Source organism: Syngnathoides biaculeatus, chromosome 21, assembly GCF_019802595.1.
Source record: "Syngnathoides biaculeatus isolate LvHL_M chromosome 21, ASM1980259v1, whole genome shotgun sequence".
NCBI lineage: Eukaryota > Metazoa > Chordata > Actinopteri > Syngnathiformes > Syngnathidae > Syngnathoides > Syngnathoides biaculeatus.
In genome coordinates this window covers 3,304,957-3,315,840 of record NC_084660.1, presented here as the reverse complement: position 1 = coordinate 3,315,840, position 10,884 = coordinate 3,304,957, and the positions used below count along the sequence as shown (strand labels likewise).

Below are 10,884 nucleotides of genomic sequence, written 5' to 3'. Positions count from 1 at the left end.
ACACAAAACCCGATCGGTTTCAGGATTAACGTGTTTCTTACTAAATGTCATTTATCTTTTTTTGAAAGATGTGATTCACATGATTCATTTTTGTACAATACTATTTATGTTCAAGCTGAGAACAAGACATTTTCAAACAAAAATATACTTTTAGATTTTAACAAATAAAAATATACACTCGCAAAAAAAAAAATATATGATTTTCAATCACAACATCACACACGCTAATAATCTCGGTGGACACTCGAGCGGGCTGCGGTTGGATAAAGCACTTTAATGGCGGAGGAATATTAGGAACACGAAACAGTGTTTTACCCACAAGGTGCAAACTTAACATGATATGTATGTATGCATCCAGCAGCAAAAAAAAAAAAAAAAAAGAAGAAAAAAAAATCCAAGACAATAGAAACATCCCTTCCTGCATATCATAAGTTATGGCGAGCGGTCCATCCTCTGTTTAGTATATTATAATTTCGACAGAAAGGAATCATTATCATGCGATGGGTCGTATACATAAATGCATCTTATGCAGTAGTAGAGCCAGACGTACGGCTTGCGGTTTTGTCATGTTTTTCTTTTGCAGCACAACTGTCACGCTTTCAGCCAACAAACAAAGCGGCATGGGGTAAATAAAGCGAAAACGATATAGATATATATATTACATTATAGTTTTGGATTCATGGCTTCAACAGGTGCTCATTAAGGGGTTAAGGGGGGAAAAAAACCCAAAAAAATAGCACATTGAATGTTCTGACGAGTATTTAGCAGCAAAACACGGGGGGGGGGGGAGCAGCAGAAGAAAATAAAATATGTAACATGTGTTTGAGGACTGCCAGAATGAAGAAAAAATTGTAAACCAACAGAAGGAAAGCCAGAATATTAAACGGAAAAGTCGTAAACGTGCTCTTGTGAAGTCCTCATTTTCCTTTTGTTCTGAGAATGAAATGATAAGAGTTGTAAACTTACCGAGGTTAAAGTTGTCGCATTAAAAGAAAAAAAGTCAGAAGGTAACGTAAATCATATGACGAGAAATTCCGAAACATACCAGGGACAAAGTGCGCCGACATGAGAATAAATTGGTAGCGTGCGGAGAAGAAACACAATTCCACGGGAATCCAATCGGGAAAAAAATATGATGTTTGGATGCAGAAAAGTGGGACATTTCCATGGCAACGCAGGGGAAGAAATGCTTTTCAGGCCAAATGACGGTGAGAACGCCCGCGGTCCGGCGCCGGTGGCGGCTTCAAGATGACATTGCGCGTGTTGGACTGCGGGTGGCGCTACAAGCAAGGGGCATGCAAACAGTTCTGAGCCGGAAGGTCGCCGGGTCCGGTCCGGTCCGGTCCGACATTCCCGCTTGTATTGCGCGCAAAGCTCGGAGCGTCTAAAAAAGCCGAGCCCTCTTCTTCAAGTCGTTTCTTTTCCAGAGGGCCAGACGGTCGAAGTCATCCAGAGTCATCCGAAACACCTTCCGGAAGTCTTCGGGCGAGAGATGTCTCTGGCAAACCGGGAGAGTCAAGAGTCAGCGGCCGCCCTCGGGATGATGGGTCGAGCGCAAAACGGACGCTCACCTCCAGCCGGGTGCGATCGACGTCTCTGGGGAGTTTCACTTTGACTCGATTTGTCACTGCCAGCATTTCGTAAGGGTACGTCTGGAGAAAATGAGATGCGCTCACCGAGAGACGTCATGTCATAACTGCGTGCAAGTGTGAAATATTTGAAAAAAAAAAAAAAAAAAAAAAAGGACGTCTTACCTTGTACTCTAGGCAATTTGAAAGAAAAAGAAACACCAGAATTAATTCAATGGTGCAAGCAGTAAATGTGAACTGTACTTGTACCGGACTCCCCTCAAAACAACAACAACAAAATCTCACCTCTCGTGCCACCCCAGCTTCGGGAGTCCGGATCCACTTCTTTCTCAACCATCTCGGCAGCCTTGAAAAAAATAAAATCAAAATCAAATCATGAGAAAAGAGACCAAGCAAAATCGTCTCAAAACGTTTTCCAGCATCAACAACTTTAAAAAAAAAAAAAAAAGTTTTCAAGAGGGCAGGGTTGCAAAAGTGTGCACACCCTCTCGTAACTGGGGTTGCGGCTGTGTTTAAAATTAACCAGTGGCGTTCAAATTGGTGCTGAATGGGAGACGCCAGTGCGCACAGTTGCCACCGCAAAGTTCAGCTGTTCTAGTTGCCTCATCCCCCCCCCCCCGACCTCCTTCCGAATTTGCACTGACGCTGACCGATCTGGAACTGCTTCCAATTCCCTCCATGTTGACTTTTGATATCAACTGTGGAGCAAAATCATCCAAATAAACGCAGCTGACCTTGTAGATGCCATTCCTTCCGTAACCAGGCAAGGATGCAGATTTGTTATGAGGAAAATCTGGAAAAATATACAGAAATAGATCAAATTGAATGGTCCGTCTTTAGAATTTGCCCGACCCCAACAACTGCGCCACTCACGGGGGCGAGAGGCATTCGCGGGCAAACTGCAGGTTGACTTGGACGGGTCGCCCATCTGGCCGTCGACGTCGCTCTTCAACATCGTCCAACTGGTCCTCTGCAACGGAATAACGGAGGATCATCCGCACGCGGACAAACTAAACAAAACAAAACAAAAGCTGAAGTGAGCGGCCCACCTTGCTCTCGTCTCCGTCCTGCCAGGACGTTCTGGAAGCTGCAAACGCGGAAGACGTTTGGACAATGTCACACGCGGACCCGGATAAAAAAAAAAAAAAAAAAAAAAACGCAATCACAATTTTTCAAGAATCCAGACGGCATCGTAGCTCGAACGCCTCTCGTATCTCCTCGTAAAGACGCATTTTGATCTTTAGCGAGTAGCGACGAGCGTCACATTCAACCGCCGCGCGTCATTCCGAGCGGCCTCCGAGGAACGGGGAGCGGGAAGAGGTGCATGCAATACGTCGACCCAAGAGAGGGAAGTGTTAAGTAACAAGTGGACTGTACCATGCTGTTTGTAGATGGGGGGTTTTCTATAGATATTATCTTTGACCTCAGTCTCTGGAAATGGGAATAGGCGAGGAGAAGGGAATCAAACGAAAGAAGCAAACATCAGAGAGACAAAGAGAGAGAGAGGAAGAGTCGACAGACAGAGAGAGAGAGAGAGAGAGAGAGAGAGAGAGAGAAAAGCATGAGTTAGCAGTTATTTTGCGGATGAGAAGCCCAAAAAAAAATGGCACTGCAGAGCTCGAGTCAACACAAATGTTTCATTTCCTAGGCAAGAAAAATTGATTCTTCTCATCCATGCGCTCAGTTTGCAAAATGTCGCACAGGCCGGCACGCCTACCTGGGATGTGGAAATGGCGGGGCGCGGCCACGTACGTCGAGGCGGACGACGGCGACTTGCCGTCAGAGTAGGCGGACAAACTCGGGGTGCTGCGGCCGCTTTCGCTGCCTCCAGTCGGACGAGAGGGAGAGTCGGGGTTAGCGGGGACATTTATGATGAGCGAAGCGTCAAACGGGGTTGCCTGACACCGGGTTAGGGGTTCTCCGACTTTTCAGGTCCAGGGAGGATCCATTTCAAGTCCACGCTCATAATCTTTATGCCAATTCGACGTGCGACAGGTTCACGCCGCGCCAATCGGCTTCTTCCATTGGCCACCCGTCTCCGCTTTTCCAAATGGACGGCGCACAATTGACCCCGAGTCCCGGTTTGAGAACCCCTGCGACGGCACAGGCAAGACGTGGTTTGACGTCGCTCGTGACCACAGACGCGCACGGCGGCCGCCCGCAGAGACCAAAGCTCGTCAAGTGAAATTCCGGCTCGTGACGACCGGGAGAACCCTGAAGGTGGCGACGGCGCGTCACTTTGGATTTGACACCAGCGCAGCTTTTGAGTAGAAGATAAAGATTTGGGGTGAGTCCTTATATGCGTTATATGGGAGCGGGTGTATGATACAAAACCAACGACGGGGACTGTACGAGCACCCCGACGGTTGCGGCATGCTTGACGAGTGCCCCCCCCCCCCCCGCAAAACACACGCACACGAGAGCGGGCAGCAAGCAGAATGAGAAAACCAAACGGACCCGACCACACCACATTACGAAGACCGGCTGAGTGAGCCTTCCACCCAGGCGGAGGTTTACAGAAGAGAACCAGTGTTTTACCATTAGGGGAAGGGAAAGCGAGATGCAAGGATGTCCCGGGTAGCGAGTCCTGTTCGAAGCCTGAGAGATAAGTGGGAGATTATTAGGATGGCACGCTTCAAACAAAGCAGCGGTTAACACTGATGTTAGCGCAGAGGTCCGCTCGCCGTTCTCCCGGTCCGTCCGAGCCCGGACCAAAGACAGACAACGGGGGATTTGCTGGCACGACGACGAAGCTGAAGGCGACGGGGATGCCCCCTTTTCCGTAGATCGAGTCGCTCTCGCTAAAAGTTCATCGTCGAATCCACACGACAAAGACCTCCCCTGCAGGAAACGCCTTCGTTGCAATAACTGTTATTTTGTAGTCGATCATCAAAATGACCCCCCCCCCCCCCCCCCACTTATATTTTGATTCCATCTCACACATCTCAGCCCTAACCGACTGCAGCTGCTTTTTTTCGGGGTGGGAGCTTTCGCTTTCGTCCGGCCTCCAGCAAATTGTCCACCGTCTGCGAGGCACAAGCCCTCGGGGGAAGTAAGGGATGAAGTTGTGCTGCTGCAGCATGGACAAAGGTGGTCGGGTTCAGGTGCAACGACACACCCTCGCCTCCGGCGCGTAGCGGGGCAGCGCTAGCCGGCCCGCTACCCCCCTCGGGTCCCCGGGAACGGTGGTAAGCTCCGTCCGGCCAAGCCGGGGAGGAACCCGAGTGCGCTCGACTTCTGGTCCCGAATGTCCAGTGTTTGACGACGGGACGCGGTCTACCCGCAATCGTCGGGTGGGGGGATGGAATATGAACAAATACAGAAGAGCACTAACAGTGGGAAGCCGCACACCCGTCTTCAAAGCGGTGCGATCAACACAACGAACTCATGACGTGACCAAAGCTAGTCGACAGCAGTACCTGGTCGGCTGTTGTTCTGGGGGGACCGGGACGGCGTGTAGCGTCCAAACCCCCCCGTGGAGCTGTTGGAACTGGGGCTGGAGGGCCGTCGCTGACGCGGCGACTTCTCCCCGTCACCCTGGACGCGCAAGGTCGAGACCGACCCGGATTCAACATTTGGCCACACCGCGGACCCCGACCGGGACGACAAAAACTCGCCTACCTCGCCGTAGTGCCTCTCTTCAGACGGGTAGCTGACGTAGGGCGAGTATGACAGCATGTCGGGCCGGTCTATGTTGTAGATGGCCTTGGTCTTGGGAAGGGCCGCCAGATCCTTGTAGTCCAGCATCTCTTCTCCGAGCTTGGCCTGGCAACCCAAAACCGGCAATGAATGAATTGCAAAGAGTGGAGTGGAGCGGCCGCTGGCGTCTTACAAAAATGACTCTGTTGGGAGAGCCTGAGGCACTGGACGCCGGGGCAGACGTGATGCTCTCAGACGACGTTCGGGTCACCTGGAACGCACGAGGGCGGCGTGCTGTTATTTGTGGGACCAGCGCAAAAATGGCGGCCGGCCGGCCCTCCCAAGTCATCTACTCTCCATTTTTTTGGCCCCCTCCTACCTTACTCTTCTCCTCCTGCTTGGCAGCCTGCCTGCAAGGGGGATGCCAGATGGAAGATCCTACAGGAAAAAACGGACGGGGTTTTTAAGTTCCCGGTGAGAGCATTTGGGGAAAGCCTTCAAAAGTCTTCCGGCTCGACCTTGGAGGTACATCTCTTCTCCTTCCGCAAACATCTGCTCGCAACGGGCGCAGCGGGCGCATGACGGATGGTAGTGCTTCTCTCCGGCCTGGTGAGTGACAGACAAACCGAGATTGGAGAATGGAGACACGGCGGCGTGGTCCGAGCGCTCGGGAGGGGCCGCGCATTAGTCTTCAGGATCGTTAGTGGCGTTGCAACGGAGATGCGGAGAGACTGGAGGAGTCACAGAAAGGCAAAGAAGGCCGACGCTCGGTGAATCGCGCTATTGCAGGGGAAGACCGCGTTACCTCCAGGACTTTCCCGGTGATGTACTTCTTGCAGCTCTCACACTGGATGCCGAACATGGCGTGGTAGTCCATCTCGCAAAAGGGGATCCCGTCCCTTGGGGGGGTTGGGGTTGGGGGGGGGGGGAATACAAAACAAGGAAAAACAGGAAGGAGGGAGCTCGGTGGAAAAAAAAAAAAAAAAAAAAAAAAAACACAACAAAATCTTGTCCAGAAGGCCCGTTGCGGTCGGAGCACTCACTTGCTAATGTACTCGGCGTTGAGCACCTTGTTGCACACTTTGCACTTAAAGCAGCCCAGATGCCAGTGCTTGTCCAGGGCGACGAGGGACTGCTCGTTCTTGAACTCCTTCCCGCAGCCGCAGCAGTCTAGACGGGAACTCGGCTTTAGAGATGTGAGGGGCGCGCGCGCAAAACCCAGAAAAGCCGCTACTGACTGTGGACAGCCTGGATGGGGACGGGGCTGTCGGCGGGGAGGGGCTGGGTACAGTTCTGGCAGACGCACTCCTTGCCGTTAAAAGTCACTCGGTCACCGGCGGGGAACGGCTGCCTGCAACATCAACCCTCAATCGTGCGCCGGTCGGAGAAAAACCAGGAACCGCTGCTAAGCTAACTGCGCCACCTCAGCAGACAAGACAGATTTTTAGTTCCTCTCATTAAATCCATACAAAAAAAAAAAAAAAAAAAAAACAACTTCAACATTAATGATACAGTTTAGCTACTGTCGTATCCGCGGGTTGGCTCAGTGTGCTCGCGAGTGACGCCAATAAGCGCGGGGCCTCCTCGCCCGTACGCGAGGGCACGACCCTGAAAGATTTGCCCACGTAGCAAGGGAAAGCGCGACTTCAAATTTTGCGGTTTCTTACTTGCAGGAGGCGCAGACAAAGCAGTGCGGGTGGTAGGTCTTGCCCAGGGCGGAGACCACCTCCCCTTCGATGAAGTCCTGGCAGCTGAAGCAGCGAGTCCCGTACAGGCGCCGGTAGTCCAGGGTACACAAGTAGTCGCCCTGCCGCAGGAAGAAGCCTCCGTTGGCCAGCTCGCAGCCGCATACTGGCCAAAGGGGCGAGCAACAAGGAGCTCGCTTAGTTTCAACCGCAATGCCGCCAGTCCATTTTTCTGCCATGTGTACGTCAACTTTTACTCATGTTTACTTCCACGCCAAAGTATTTTTTGGACACAACTGCGAGGCAACTCCAAGTCATGCGTGAAGGTTTGTCGAGGCTTTTTACAAGAACGTGAGAGTTACGCACTGCACGTCTCACGCCGGAGCGATTCTGCACCGAGGCGCCGCCGTTTGGCCGTGCCGCGCTCACCTCTGCGACGCCGATTTCTTACGTTCAGAACAATGAAGAACATGACAGCGAGCGCCACGCACCTTTACACGCGAAGCACTTGATGTGGAAATGTTGATTTTGGACTCGCAGGGCCTCCCCTTTGCAAGGCTTGCCACAGTTCTGGCAGGCGACGGGGCCTCGTCCCGCTTTCTGCTGCGCCACCGGGCTTGGCGCAGCCTGCTGCTGAATCACTAAAGGCCAACACACACACACACACACACACACGCACACACGCAGGGATGTTAATAATTTGTGTAAGGAAAGACACTCTTTTGTGGGGGAGCCAGCCCCCGTTTATCTCCTTTTTTTTCTGAATGAGCTTTGGAGGGAACCTGCCTGAAGGGTTTGGCTTAATTGCCTTTATTTTCAGAGGAAAGTGTAATGTCAGCAAACCGGTTCGTCCCCCTCCCGCCTTCGTGACTGCACACAGCCCAAGGTTGAAGTTCGCTCGTGAATTCCAGACCGGCTACGACCTGACGTCCAAGTCTGGAGGGTGGGTGAAGCAGCACGCGGTTAAGGCGATCGTACACTTACGCGGCCTTCACCAGGGGAAACCGCCGCGATGCGGCCCGCGCCAAAAAAAGACTTTGACAACCCGGGTCTGCACCACCAATCCCTTTATCGAGATGCCAGGCTATTCTGTACGTCTCGTCTAAAAATAGGATTTGGGGGCGTGGTCCCACAGCGGGCAACTTTGACTGGACTTTGCTGGGGGGGGGGGTCCGATCATAAATCGGTACAGCAGGATGCCGGTCCCCTCCAATCAATCGCATTCTAGAGATTCTCACGTCCGTCACGTTGACATTGTTTGAAAAGATTCTGAGAAATAACTGGTCTAAAAATAGGTTATAGATCCTCGCGCATTGTCGTGAGCGCACGAAGTCAGGCGACAGTCGAGCAGGTCGGACCAGGGACGGGGCTGAGAAAATAAAAAAGTCACATCATTGTGAAATATCGTTTTGAAATGAAAACGTGGACGAAAACAAAGATTTTGCGCACATTGTGTACCATTCGGAAACTTTTTGGGTGAAACGCGCCTGCGCCATTAATATCCAATCATTGTAAGAATAAATAAATAAAATGATAAAATAAGAATGTAACATTCAAAAAAAACCAACAAAAAAATTCTTTGGACAAATGCAAATGTATATAAAAAAAAAAAAACAATTGGAACTTGGAAACATTCAGAGCTTTTCCCATCTTAATTTCTTTTTAAATATTGTACTGTGCTGACACTCATCCATCCCATTGAAATAGAACACATTGCTGTCAAATTGAGAAAAATAAAAGTGAAATAAAATAATTTGTTTGAATAGTTTCAACATTCTAAAAAAAAATATTTCAAAGAATGTTGTTTTTAAAATTCGGCAGTCCCATCCCATTCGTCGATCATCAATAACGTTAAGAATTGAAAAAAAAATATATATATATATTCTAAAATAATTTCAAGCAGGCTCCAAACACTGTTGATCAAATGTGAAATGCTCCAGTCGTAAAGCAAGTCGCCTCCGGGCTGGAGTTGTTCTTCACACTTGCATAACAGGAAGCCCGTCCCCGCTGCAGGTGCCCCCCCCCCGCCCCCCCGTCTTCTCTATTCGCACGCCTTGCTCATTCCTACCCGTGTCCTCTGGCATTTCAGCGGATGAAGTCCTTCTTTTTATCCGACGGTACCCAAGCAGCTCCCGGATGGTCCGCTACTAATAAATGAGAGCGCGCCTTCTATCCTGAGCTCCGGAATGAGCTGGAGGTCACGTGACTTTCCCACTCACTCTATCTGTGTTATTCCAGACATGCAGTATAAATAGAAGCGCACGGCGCGCAGTGACACCCCTTGGATGGGGGAAATCTGTTCCCCGAAATCAGGGGCTTTTCAAACTTCCGGGGACTCCCCCTCACAATCTTACAGCCAATCAAACGTGTGCACCACAGAAGTTAAAAGTTTGCCTTTTGCGGAAGAAAATGTGGGTGATCGCAAACGGGCCGCCGAGAAGCTGGATCTCCACGGACAGCGGGCCACCAGCACGAGCTGACCTGTAGTGACACGTTCAGAACCTTCGTGGAGGACACCGAAGGGGGAAAGAGGTTGGATTGCCTTGTTCTGTCTGGGGACGGTTGCCGGGTCCAGCACCAGGACCCGATCGTGGACGCCAAGGCCAAAACGTTTGGCAAACTACTCTGTATGGGGAAGTCTGCTGGGCTGGCGTTCCTGTCTGGGACATCAGCCACCACCTGCAGTGGCAAAACCGGAGCCCGTTGGTGGACACCAGCGGTAAAAGAGAGCTCGAATTTTGGGGGAAACCAAAACCTTGACAAGGACTAGCGCGTCGTAGGCTGATGTGGGAACGCTTGGGCAGGGCTTCCTGTTGTGCACACCACCTCCAGTGGCATCCTGACAAACCAATGGAGAATACTGTGGTGGTGGTGGTGGTGGTGGTGGGGGGGGGGGGGGTTTGCACAGTGGGTAAACCAAACATCTGAAGAGGTGCTTGCGTGTCCAAGGGACAGTTGCCGGGATGGGGGTCACCATCCGCAATGGCAACATCAGAACCCAATGAAAGAACTCAAGGGTAAAGAAGGTTGGATTGTTGTGGAATCAAAGATATTGACAGGCTGACAAATTCTAGTAATCCACCCTTACATTCGTCATGGTTTCATAGTGTCAATAAGTCCATACAATAAAGACAGCTCCAATCAAAAATGTCTTACCGGTGCTACTCATGGGGTCAGTCAGATGATGACGATGCGCTGTAAATAAAGAGCCTCTCCTCACCCGCCCAGCAGCTGTGGCGCACCGCCCACAAACCACCTCGCGTGGGAGCGCGCGCGGGGGGTCCTTCGTTGGGAGGGACCCACGCAGAGGCCAGCTAGCACCCGGTTTGACGTTACTTGTGTATTATGATCCCGCAGACACTGCGGCAACGCCTCTCAATGCAGCCAACTTGGGCGTGGACGCGCTCGCAGAACAAGGCCTGGAAAGACGCGGATGGAAGTCCGTTTGTTTCCTTCCTGAACCACGGAAATAAAATCACCACCTACCTTTATTGTTTGATAATTACATATACTTACACACAAAAGTATTGTATATTACTGCTTGTAATCATTTATCTGCAAGGTAACCTTGAGTATTGAGTAAGAACATTGCTAAAAAAAAAAGTTTTTTTGAGTTCCAAAAGGTTTTACACTGAAAGGAGATTTCCAGAATTTTCCGGGTTTAACGGCGATGAATTGACGAATCGAGCTGCCAAGGAGTGGCGCAGCTTTGCATGGGAATTGTAGTCCAAAAGGGACCCCAACTCCGTTCGTTTTGCATCGGGGGCGGCATATTTGGACTACAAGCTCAGAGTCATGACAACTGAACTGTCCCAAATGGGGAAAAAAAAAACAAGCTATGCTTGGTAGTCGTGCGAGTATGTATATATGACCACAGTTTCTCAATGCTCTCCTTAATAGGAATTCCAAACATTTCCTGATTAAAGACTGGAGAATGACGCGGGCCGAAGCTAACATCACTAGCTAGCCGG

At 50.7% G+C, this 10,884-nt stretch overlaps 1 protein-coding gene across 2 annotated transcripts; it reads right to left on the bottom strand.

Annotated features, from left to right (window-relative positions):
- Nucleotides 1-86: 86 nt before the first annotated feature.
- On the bottom strand, nucleotides 87-9,091 carry ablim2 (actin binding LIM protein family, member 2). 2 transcript variants are annotated; one of them, XM_061808790.1, is made up of 20 exons: nucleotides 8,982-9,091; nucleotides 7,405-7,554; nucleotides 6,896-7,079; nucleotides 6,467-6,579; nucleotides 6,272-6,398; nucleotides 6,034-6,127; nucleotides 5,747-5,834; nucleotides 5,608-5,666; nucleotides 5,422-5,499; nucleotides 5,211-5,354; nucleotides 5,009-5,126; nucleotides 4,128-4,187; nucleotides 3,307-3,414; nucleotides 2,967-3,020; nucleotides 2,639-2,676; nucleotides 2,463-2,559; nucleotides 2,324-2,382; nucleotides 1,875-1,935; nucleotides 1,572-1,762; nucleotides 87-1,498 (listed from the first exon to the last, which is right to left on the bottom strand). In XM_061808790.1, the coding sequence occupies exons 1-19, from the start codon at nucleotides 8,995-8,997 to the stop codon at nucleotides 1,686-1,688; spliced, it is 1,725 nt and encodes a 574-aa protein (XP_061664774.1). In that variant the 5' UTR covers nucleotides 8,998-9,091; the 3' UTR covers nucleotides 87-1,498; nucleotides 1,572-1,685. The 2 variants fall into 2 exon arrangements, with proteins under 2 accessions (XP_061664774.1, XP_061664776.1); XM_061808792.1 differs by lacking the exon at nucleotides 4,128-4,187 and having other exon boundaries at nucleotides 8,982-9,090.
- Between the last annotated feature and the right edge of the window lie 1,793 nt (nucleotides 9,092-10,884).